Below are 12640 nucleotides of genomic sequence, written 5' to 3' on the forward strand. Positions count from 1 at the left end.
CATAATTATTTTTAATGTTTCTTACCTTTACAGAATAAGCCAGAGAAATAGTGACAGCAAGTGGAAGTCCCTCAGGAACAGCAACCACAAGTACAGTAACACCAATAATGAAGAATTTAACAAAATACTGAACATAGACAGGAGTGCACTCAGGCAACCACTGTTTCTTGTTGACCACAAATGTGTCAATGGCAAAATATAGTACCAAAATGATTACAGTGATGGCAGACATCACCAAACCTGAAAATAGAAATAACCAATTACTATAAAACACAATTAAAAACATGTGCAATTAGAATTTACATTTGAATTTGATATGAAACTATTTTCTTATCCTACATTTTTCTCCAGTACCAATAATGATGACAACGATAAATTTTACAATGTATAACAAACATTACTACAATACATTTACAACAGCCATACATTCACTGAATTCTACAGAACAGCTGAATCATACTGCATTAATTTTTAAGCACCATCTTACTGCTGCCTTTAAAATTTCTCAGTCAGTCTAGTTCAACACAAGTTCCACTGTTTCTTAAGCTAAGTTTTTTCAATTTAGTGCATTACTTTGCCTGTCCTTTTAACCTCCCCCTTTTACAAATTACTACTCTATCCATATTCAAACACTCATCTTTCTTTTAAATAAGCTTATCTTAAGAGGCTTGAGAAAAGGAGTCTCCTCTAGTTTCTGTTGCAGTATAAAATGTTTTAGAAAAGCCCTACTGATGTGTCTGGCTGAATACAATGAGGCAATACTGCAGAATCATCCACAGAGGAGTTTTTAATTGTTTTTCTTGAAAATGTGTAAGGGACATAAGCAAACAGTGCATATTTTTATGAGGAGAGGCTCAAAAGAGGTACAACACTGACAGTATAGCACAAGAGACACTAATAAATATTTCACAGAATTCACAAAAGATCCCAGAGATTAATATGCTCTCCCAACGACACAGACTTTGCTAAGATAGCACTCCTCCTCCACAATTTTGTTCCTGGATTTGAGTATACAAATAAAAACTCCATTAGAACATCTATTTTGCCTTGCTATGATTCCTGCTCTTTGGCAGGTTTTTATGAAGCAGTTAAGCCTGCATTTCAAAATAAATTAATTTCTCTCTAATGAGATCATACAGTAGAAGGGGAATGCTGTGAATTTCATGTCTTGACTGAAGTTTAAAAAAAAAGTTGGTAAGCTGAAGGATGCCAAGTTTGACAGGAAACAGATGAGTTAGGGAGACCACTAAATGCCAGAGGATAAAGGAAAATCCATTAAAATATTGTACAAGCAAATACTCATGACAATGCAAGACATCCCCATAGATTGCCCAATGACAAAGAAAAAACAAATGAGGCAATGATTAATTAATTAAATTCATGTTACTTGCCACACTATGGTTAGAAATCCCTATACAATTACTTTAAAAGTGATATTCACATGCCTACCGAAATACCAGAAAGAGTAATAATCAGAAGGCAATGTAGAAAGGTTCGTAATCTAAGAAATTAATGATCATGAGAAATGAAGTTTTTGTATCAATGCATACTGTTGTACAACGAGCAACAAAGAAGAGAAGCTTGAGGAATATGAAACTGGACAAAGCACGAAACTGGATATTAAAGAGATGATAACCATAGATTCCGAGCCATGCGCTGTTCAGGCAAAGAAACAGAAGCGGCATCATGGGGTTATGTGATCACCTAAGCGCAATGAACTTAAAAAGGAATGAGAAGGAATAGCAGGGATAAAAATCAGACTGGTAAAGAAAGGTAAGGGAGATTGAACAGAGGTGAAGTTAGGAATCTGTTGTAGGGCCTCAGCCAAGGACCTGGATAGAGATCAAGATCTCTTTAACACCACTAGAAAAATGAACCTAATGAACATTATGTCATTATGAAAGATTTTCACTTTCTACCTACATGTTGGAGAAGAAGTGCTACTTATAACAGTACGGACCAGGTGGTGTCGTATTTGGGTAGAAGGCAGAAACATGGGTATTAAGAGAGAACAGAATGATTTCAGTATCCGTAAGAGGGAAATACTGTGTGAGCAATATTTTGAGATAATATTAGAGATTCTGAAACTGTGTACTCAGAGGTTCTAAGGCAAAAGGAAATTAAATATGTAATTACTGCACTTGGGAATATTGCCTATGAGAAAAGCTACATTTCATTTTGATTCAAATATTCATTACAATCCAAGTTGCCCAAAGCTTCCAGTTCCCTGACAGTCAAAGCTGAGTTTAAGAAGAATAAAAGATCTTCAGCACCACACACTATCCTTGGAACAGTATTATGATGACCTGTTTCTAAACATTGCAGTAAAAAAGGCCTATCCCTTTTAAGAATAATTGGTTTTAAAACCGTTTGTTGCTAGTATAACACACTGCTATTTGGTCAGTGATCCAGTCATACCTGCTTTGCCTATCTGGACTGCCAGCTTGGTCAGCTTTCCCTGAAGAACAGATTTTTCTTTCTTGTGCATGTTGGATTTCTTCTTGTCTTTGTCATCTCCCTCTCCCCCTTCTGCACTCTTCAGCGGCTGCATCTCCATGGCAGCAGCCCCATCCTGCTGCTTGGCTAATAATGCAGAACAAAACTGTTACTCCAAAACTATTCTTCATTCCTTTTATCTTAGTGTTGATACTTACTGAATTCAACCAGCAACACCTGTGGCAGGGCTGACTGCAACACAGATGATTGTAACTACGCACAGAATCACACTTCACTCCCATGGCAGACAGACGCCCCTGTGAGACCCAGTGGGGTTCTGCAGGAGCACAAACGTACACGCATACCCATGTGCACTCCATACGTATGAGGATATGTAATGTGCTGTTTGTCAAGTATCATGAAAACCATTGATTTGTATTTACTTATTTATATTTTAAACCACCAACGACATTCTGGTTTTTATATATATATATATATATCACTTAATGTCTTGCAAATTACTTGGCAAGTAACAGTACATCAGTAGTGCAGCATTTCCTAGAATAGCAGATCTCAAATGCTTTGGCAAACAGGCGGTCTATATATGTCTAAATTTTGGTATGTCTCATAGATTACAATGCACCCTTATAATCATACTTTTCAAGAAAACATTTTAAAGGCAATGTGGTTCCGCAGACGATCCATGCACCACTTCTCTTGACTGCACAGGCACCTCAGTGACAAGTGGACCACACTTTGCGAACCACTATTCTGGATAATACTAGACTTAAAAAGTTTCCTTAGCATTCGGTGTTCAGGTAACAGCCATCAGGTCAGATGGTGATACCGTCCTCATTCTCCCGTAAAAAGCACACATAATTTTAAGGCTAAACCGTCCTTTCTTGAAAGAATGCTAATGCTAATATAAGGAAACTTTATTATAGCATCAAAGAGAAAGACGTGGTTTTTAAAAGCAATGACATTCCAGTTTATATATGTGTATGTGTCTGTTTTGTATTGAACACAGACATAAGTAAATTAAATAGAATGAGATGAAACAGCTTTGCTTTCACAGATTGTACAAAACCATGCTTATTTGACCTGGAAATCTCATTAATCTATTTAACCTTAAAACTTATTCCTGTAATATCATTTTACTTAATAGTTTTGTACCATTAACAAATGAGTTTATCTGTTCAGTTTCTCATCCACCACCTTTGCAATCTTTAGAATTATCTGAGAAGACAAAGTTATAGTTTAATTTACTTATTTGGCATAACCCAAAGAAATTATGATAGCTGTGTCTCATACAATAAAAAGGGAACCATGACTTTGCTTCAGAGAAAGCAAAATGTTTATTTCAATTTCTTCCTGAGACTGTACATTAGATAAGAAACTCCTAAGATTCTTAATCTTCCTGTTATTTATCCTTCTAATACACCTCTATATTGCTAAATAACCACTTGGCTTTAACGTATCCTTTTGTTATTGCTTTACTTTCTCCCTGCAAATGAAAATATGTCTGTAAAATGTCATTAAACACCAAAGATGACGAGACATATCGAGAATAGGGTTGGAAATTCACTAACAATACACAGCATACATAACTTGCACAAGAAAAATGAATTCAAATTAACTTTGTGACATGAAAGTATCATCCATAAATAGCTTATTAGAAATACTGATCTTCTCCTGTCCTAAATATCTGATATATCAAAATTCTGTAAGTTACAATTTCTTTGGTAGGGTTTTTGTTGGGTTTGATTGTTTGGGGTTTTTTTAACATTCTGTTTGAACAGTAGGGCCATTTTTACACACAGGCACAAATCACAAATTCTCATTTCATTTTTTAACAGAATTTAACTACATGCTAAAAATAAAATCCACAACCTCCTTAATATGAAAGAAGATTACCTTTGTTCTGGCTGTTCTCCATATTCCCATCCTGCATTTTGCCTATATGATGAAAAATTTCAACAGACAACAGACAGTAAACAATCTTCACCCAAGACAGAACATGAAAATGGGAATTTAAATAAAAAGGGCAGACAAAAGTAATGGGCATGTTACAGATACCTATTTATGATCAGTAGCCATTTTTATCATATGTTTACTTAGAAGCATGGACAACTTAGCTGGACACATTCAAGGAACTGCAGTAAAGTTCAATGTTGTAACATGTAAAACACTAAATATCAGCACATATTCTTGAGCAAATCAGATAAATTAAGAGGGCGAAACTAATAAAAAGAATCCAGTGGAAAGTAGAATTTGAATAATATTCCTGAACTGAAATTTCAGAGAGCTGGGACTTAAAAAAAAATCACAGGTATAATTTTGGCACACACCAGTACAGAACATGACTTTCTTAATGTAGTCCAGAATTAAATTAATTATTTTTGTAAATTAGGACAAAATATAAATAATAGTGTTAATAAATATAAATAAATAAAAATGTAAATCAGATATTAATTTAAAATTACATCTTCCTCACTTGCTTGTATCATTTAGCAAGTTACTCCTGTAAATATGAATGCCAAGTGATCATGCTATATTCAGATTTATCCTAAAGAAAGATTTGCCAAGCGCATCTGTAATTTCCAATTTAGTATTTTAGCTACGTATAAGTCTTACCATACCAAAGTTCTTATTTGTTTTTTTTTTTAAACTGAAAATATACCATTTGAAAGCGTGTATGAAATAAAAATGGCGAAATACAAATTAGAGCATACAAACTGTGGTATTCAGAATAACCAGCAAACAAGTTCAAATGTATTCAGAATTTCTTGGCAGGATCCCTTATGAAACTTTCAGTCATATATGAATTTATCTTATGGAAAAGACTACTTGAATTTTACTAATATTACATTCAGAATGGAGGACGTTCTCTTTTCTTAGTTATGTATAATGCACAATAAAAAAATAATGCTAAGGAAAATTAATAGTTGATACACCTTTACAGGATTTTTGACACATTCTAATAAGAAATGTATTATTAGAGTTTATAAAGAAGATATGACAGCAGTTAAGTCCTGCTCTTCTGACTTCCTGCAATAACATAGCTAGTACTGACATGCACAATAAAGCAGCAGAAATTATGCTTCAGCACATGTGTTCATTTTTTCACTCTGTGCTGTGAATAAAGAGTAGCAAAATTAAAAGGCTAAGATGCATTTTCTTGCATGTTTGTATTTTCAGTAACTGGGAGATCACTAAAAACTTCCCTCTCAGAAAGAGCAAAAATGGCCAAATCAGTCATAAATTTGTCACTGTAACTTTTCACCCCACACTAACAGGCTACGGGCACTGACAAATTCAGAAGCACAGAATTACAGTAAAGGAAAGGATGTTTCGCTACGTGTAATCATCTCACTACTTGGATGGATTACTAAAGCATGCTGAAGTAAACCATTTAGCATCAACTGCTTGTCTATATTTCTAACTCTATTCCCACCTTGGCTATAACATGACTTTTAAAAAGGGGGTACCTATCTTCCAAAGACTTACATTTTCCCATGAGACATGAATCTATGAACCTGAACAAAACCAAGTTCATTTTCATTGCGAAATCTGCCTAAAAATTTTTGCATACAGTGCATGGTTGAACTTGCTATCTGCCTAATGGCTATTTTTCTTAGAATGGTTTTTAATAAAGTTAGTGGAAGACATAAAACATCTCTAGAGATTCTGATTTCTGGCTAGAGGATAAAGCCTTCCTTAGGAACCAGAAAACATTAATTTAGAGCAGACTGTCTGCTCTACAGCCAGCTCCATAGTTCCTTTTTCAGAATACAACTCAAAACCTTAAAGCAGTATAATTGAAGATTCTTCAACTTAAAAAAAAAAAAAAAACAACCCAAACCCAAAACCATGACTCTCGTAACTGGCAAACACAAAATACACTGTTTTTCTATGTAAATCAAAGTATTTAACTTTATGATATATATTTGCTATTTAATAGGGGTATCATAATTGTCATAATGAATTCCACTAACACTTCATCTACCCTGGCTTCCTAAAAATACCAGTCCACAAAACGGACAATCATTAACAACAATGTAAACATAAGTATTTAAGAAATATATTCTTAACCTCAGCAGCTACTGCACTTAGGTTACTGGGGGATGGGGGGGAAGTCATCACAGCTAGTTATATTCCAATTATTTAGATAGAATAACAAAGAATAGGTAATTTATGTAACTATGATAAAGAAAAGAATGCTGTAAAGGATTTATTTCCTCCTGTTCCAAATAATTTGAAGCCTGCACTTGGCTATAAATTATGAATAGAGAAGGAAATTAAGAAAGAAATTAAGATGATAGAATTACTACTGCTGAGAAATCCTTTCTCCTTTCAGTTAGTGCTAGGACCAGAAATACTATCTCATCTTTCTGATCTTTGTGCATTGTTCAGAAACATTAAAAGGATGAGTATTTGTTAATATTTTGATATTATTTTTATATATAATTCTTCAAAATATGATACATTTTTACATAACTGACAATTTTTTTTTCTTTTCTTTTTGGAAATAAGTAACAATGTTTGGGCCCTGAAGTCTGGAGGAATTCATCTGAGTTTATTTTTACCACTTTTCTAAGCAAGGATGAAAAATCAGAAGGTTAAGAAAAGAATATAGAGCCCCCTAATGTGAGTTGTATTCTGCAGCTGCTTTGAAGGCTTTGAATTTGAATAGGAGATGTTCTGCATGTTGCCTTATTAAAATTTCTGTCTTTTGGAACACACCTATGGCACCGTTACTGCCGAAGTTCGTATCCCAAAATCCAGTTAGTTCTTCAAATAAAATTTCCAAGAAAGACTCCCCTTTACCTCCCCAGCCCCTTCTGGAGAGTCAATGAGACAGAACAACAAAGACCTATCACTGACATTAGAAATTACTTGGTCATTGGAGGAACTGCTTGGAATCAACCGAAGAAGCTAATCGAGTTATGTTCTCATGTGCTGTGGTGGAGCACAAAATGTAAAACACCCTACTGATTTTCCAGAATGTCTCATCTTGCAATAGAAATGAGTTATAGCCCTCTTACGCCAAGTCAGTTATACTCTGCAGCTAGTAAGAACAGATGCACATTGCAAATCTGTATATAGGGGGGAAAGTGATGTCAAACATATCTGAAGTGAATCGTTAGGAATTCTTTCATGCAGTGTGATATCAGAGCCAATGCATTAGTAAAACACAGGTTTACTACAAAAGAATAAATCTGATTCCACTGTATCAAATAGGAAGTTTTAGATAATTCTTCTATGCACTCACTAAATAACTTCACTTACAATTCAGCAAATACTTTAAACTACACTGAAACTGCAAATTGCTTTGCAGGAATGGAACAGTAGTGTACATATACCAGAACTAAGAGAATTAACAGTAGATGTAAAGTATTTCAGCTGACACATTTCTCTGAGTCTGGTATGGTGTTTCTATATCAGAATATAATTTTAAGTAACAAATTCTCCGAGCACCAAATGCCAAAAGAAACCCAACAACTCAACATGGAAATCCTGATTTAGGAATCAGGTAGTGCTCTACTGGACAATGATAAGCACTCCTTTCTCTAAGGAAATCAAATTTGGGGTAAACAACCTGTAAACAGTGATTGCTGCTTCCCATGTTTTCTTTAAAAAATTTACCTTTTCTAAATACAATACTTTAAAATTAATTTTCATGAATTACTACCTTTCTGTAAAATTTTCTGATCTGCTCATAACCTTAACTTGTAACCTTTTAAAAACTTAATATATTGTCCATAGTTTTAACAAAGAGACCATCAAACAATTATGTATTTTAATCTCAACTACTAAAGCCCAACAGAATTTATAATAGTTCCTTTGATACAGCAGATAACAAACAGGCTATGTCACAAACGTGTATGAATTTATCACTATAAGCTCACTGACTGAAAACTAAATACTTTTCTGTCAAATGTATATTGACAACTAAGACTAACAATATTTTATTGGAAATGGTAATGAGTTGATTTTCAAGTAACAAGCAATAGCATTTCCTGAGCTAAGTACTTATTCAAGTATATATCTTTTTTTTTTCTTATTTGCAGGTATTTTCTACACAGAGGTATTAGACTATAGGTAAAAATGCTTGTTTCCAGTCACATCTCAGGGAGAATTCTCAGACATTATTGAAAAAAAATAATTTCATCTAGACTGAAAAATATCTACATGAACTTGGTCTCCTTGCTTTAGAACTTCTTTTTTTTCCCTTCCTTTCTCCCCTCCAAAACATATCTATTCTGTTAACTCATTGTCACTGCTGACTAGAAAAATGTATAGTATAAACGGAAATCAGACTTTGGCAATTTCCCAGACAATTTCAAAGCATTCAGATCTAACTCTACTTGCCAAGTCTCAGTTCTCCTCTGAACACAATGTCAGATAAGTTGAACTGTGGAAAGTGTCTCCTTTCCATGTTGATCAAAGATCTGCAGAATTAATTCAACCGCCTCACCTCAGAAGAGTTAAAAGCAAAAACATATTCAGCTGCACAAAAAATTTACTTCTACACTTTGTGCCCTGAAAAGAACTGAGTATGTATCTCTCAAATCCGAGATAAACAGGGACAGTAACTATTGTTTCTGATGGGAGAGAAGATGATGGAAAATCACATACTTGAGACACTGATTTAATATCCCTTGGAACTCAATTTCCACATTAAGTTCAGGCATTAAGACCAAACGCGACAGATATTTACCAGGCAACTAAAACTTGCTAACAGAGAAACCAGGTTAGAACAATCTAGGACTCATTTCTGCGTCTTGCTGAGCAGTGGTTCCCATCCAGCAAAGCACTTAAGCAGATGCTTAACTTAGTACTCGGCAACTTGCAGGACTGAGCATAAATGTAATACTGCAGCCTCCAGTGGGATTGAAGGAGTCTATCTGGTAAGGCTTTGTTGTATGCATATGTTTGTTTTACGCACGACAGAGTAGAATCATAGAGCATAAAGAATGGAGAATGAAATATGCATCATTAATTTCCTGGTTCTTGGTCTCTAAGGAATCTGAAATTGGGGTGTTGGAACCAGGATGATACAGGCTCCTGTCATGCAGTGAGAAGTAGAGATCGTAAATCCTAGTTTTCCAGCAAACTTAGAATATGCAGGAGTAAAATTTTAAATCTGGTTATATGTTTCTTCTAAACTATAATAAAATTATTTAAAAATAGGCTTGAAGATTTCCTATGTCATTGCTTTAAATAAGATATTACACTAGTAAATCTTAGTACTTGCTTAGTACTTGGTATTGCTGTGTCAGAAATTCTAGTTTCACATGCATAATGCAACAATTACTGACCTGCATGGAAAAAAATTTCTGTCACAACACAATGAAAAGTAGAATTACTTTTGTCAGTGTTATTGGTGCTGTACAAGAGGGAGATGTTTCTGTGGCAAATAAAGCCTAAGGTATCTGATTATCAGAAAAATACAGCTGATGCCGAGCCTAATATTGACCCATTCCATTTAATACTGGAATTAGACTATTAGAAGAGATACTGAAATATCTGCATGCTAAAAAGCGGGATCAAGAATCTGTACTAAGAGACAGTCAAAATTGGCTACAGTAATTTTCTTTTTCTTTTTAGTAAATACAGGCAGGCTCATTAGATGATCACTATCTAAGGGCATACACAAATATCCAAACACATAACTTTTCAGTCTCTTCCAAAAAAGATGCTCAAAGCAGCAAAAGTTATTCCTAAAGCACTCTTTGTTGAAATTGAGCCAGATTCCTGACCCCAGCACTGTTTCTCAGAACTACATGAAGACTATATGAATACTTATGAGAGTGCCGCATCAGAAGAAAAGAAGATATAATCCATTTATCATGGTGTTCTTCACATCTGTGCTTTACAATGAAACTTCATGTAAAGGCAACTCAAAAGTTTTGAAACTAGCCTTACTTAACTGTTCCTTTTAATTGCAGTTTTAATTCATGGCAAATAGATCATAATTCCTACTTCTTCCTCTCCCGTGCTTAATTCTGTGTGAATAAAGTAAGTTAGTCGCAGCATCTTTGTGGCATCTATTATATGTTACTATAGAGTTTATGGAGTAGGATCTCTCAGAGGGCAATCACGTGCACATACAACATCTGTGCAGTTCATAAAAGGAAGAGGGAATCTTATATAGTCAGGAGAGAAATCTATCAAATAAAACAAGCTAGGTGTTCTTGACGTACCATTGACTAAGCTGGCATTTGCATTATCAGTGGCATTTGCACCTGCTGCACCATCTGTAGCTGAAGGAGGGTGGGAGGAGGGATGGGAAGAATCTACTGAGTAATAATGGATAAAAAAACCAATAAATAATAACAACAACAACAACAATATCATCATGAACAAATGCACATGACAAAACAAAACACATTTATGGAATACTATGGCTTTGTTTTCTCCAAAATCAATCTGTTTTAAATTAATTAACATAACTTTCAAAAGCAAAATGTCATTACAAAGGTGTTACAAAGTAAGGCAAAAACTCATACATGGAAGAAAAATAATAATTAAATAAATAAATATGAAAGACATTTAACAACGTTAACGGAGTTGGTGAGAACTGACTGTACACAGTACTACGTACATTGCTTTGGTCCTTTTACGTGTAATTTTTTTTACTTTAATATAATGTCATGCAAATATTAAAATGGTTGAAATATTTCCCTTGAGTTAATGAATTTACACAATGCATGGGTAGTTTTAAAATATGCAGCATGCTACATAGTATATACAACATCACCTATTTTGTATTTTATGTAATGTCGCATACTACGATGTATTATTGCTGATACATCCCAGTCTAACACGGGCTCAACCTATGTCCTGCCAAAACCTAGTTAACAGGCACATTGATCTGAGTAGAAACACTAAACTTTTCAATATTGTATGTGTAAGTGGAAAATATAGTCTTGAGGAGAATAATGAGTTATTTTAAATCCAAATAATAGACATCATGTAATTGCCTGTTTTGTGGTGAAATGAAAAAAGTATCAGAAAAAAAAAAATCCTCTTTTTATTTTCAGCAATTATCTGCATATTAGAGAAATTGATCAAGCAATCTTTCCTAACAGGAAGGTGAAAAACTCGAAGAAGGTTTTATTATTTTAGTATGGTTTTTTTATACTAGAGTTCAGAAAATTAGTCTCTACAAATAATAGATAAAACAAGTTTTGTTTTGTTTCTGTTGGTTAATTGTTCACAATAGAACACAGAAGTCCTACAATGAATCCTGATCGAGACTCTTGAACTTCCTCAGTACTTGACCCATAGTGACCGTTTCACACTGCACTGGTTTGTTAGTCAACAAAAATGGTCACGTTTTATTTACAAATGGTAAATTGGGAGAAGAAAATAAACAACATACAGAATTTAAAAACACACCCCGTGTAACTACATTCATGAAAATTTCAATTGCAAATTTGATTACTGTGATGGTAATAACTTAAACTGTTTTGCTTACTCATGCTTATTTTTTATTCCATTTGGATACTCATACTAACCAGCACAGCATGAACTGCTAACAGCAAATCATGCGTTTCAACATTTAATATACTGTAATTTACTTCTGGAGAATAACTGATTACTCAAGCTTAACATTAAGATTTGCAACACCAACAGTGCGTGCACACTTAAATGTTTGCCACGAACAACCCTGTTGATTTGAAATTATTCTTTAATTTAACTCGACTGATTCAGAGACAGTTATTTTAATCATTAGTTCAACCCTGATTTGCACCAAAGCTTGCTGGCTAAAAGCCTCATCCTTTCATTTGATGCGGTACAATTTGTACTCTACCTGGAAGCTGATGTCCATCCTCCTGCTTCACACCTGTATGATGATTTTTACAAAATGTTAATGAACGATAAAAGCACACACCCACATAAGACTGAAACAAACATTTATGATTGGCAGGATTTCAGAGAATTGCAGGTTTATATATGAGAGTACGTTATTTGAGTTTGGGCCTCAGTCTGCAACCAGCTCTGCCCAGGCACTCCTCTGCACTAGCACAAAGCTACTAGCAACATTAGAAAATGTGAAGGAATTGTCTTGGTATCGTAACTATACCCAATTAGATTCAGCGTCTGCATAAAAAGTTCTTACACACCTCTGTAAGTATCTCTGTCTCTGGGTAGTGAGTTACGACCACAGTGCAGTGCATCACTCTGCTATCTCAGA

General features: G+C 34.5%; 1 protein-coding gene across 1 annotated transcript in view; it reads right to left on the reverse strand.

Moving 5' to 3' along the window:
* Positions 1 to 12640, reverse strand: part of LOC103921328 (plasma membrane calcium-transporting ATPase 2) — a 193313-nt gene that overhangs the window by 81231 nt on the left and 99442 nt on the right. The window contains exons 6-10 of the mRNA XM_009329272.1: positions 12257 to 12289; positions 10644 to 10736; positions 4351 to 4392; positions 2419 to 2583; positions 26 to 240 (exon numbers count right to left, since the gene is read on the reverse strand). Coding sequence (XP_009327547.1) covers positions 26 to 240; positions 2419 to 2583; positions 4351 to 4392; positions 10644 to 10736; positions 12257 to 12289 — 548 coding nt within the window. The remainder of the gene's footprint in view (positions 1 to 25; positions 241 to 2418; positions 2584 to 4350; positions 4393 to 10643; positions 10737 to 12256; positions 12290 to 12640) is intronic.

The sequence above is a fragment of the Pygoscelis adeliae genome, unplaced genomic scaffold (assembly GCF_000699105.1).
Source record: "Pygoscelis adeliae isolate BGI_AS28 unplaced genomic scaffold, ASM69910v1 Scaffold277, whole genome shotgun sequence".
In the NCBI taxonomy this organism is placed as follows: Eukaryota; Metazoa; Chordata; class Aves; order Sphenisciformes; family Spheniscidae; genus Pygoscelis; species Pygoscelis adeliae.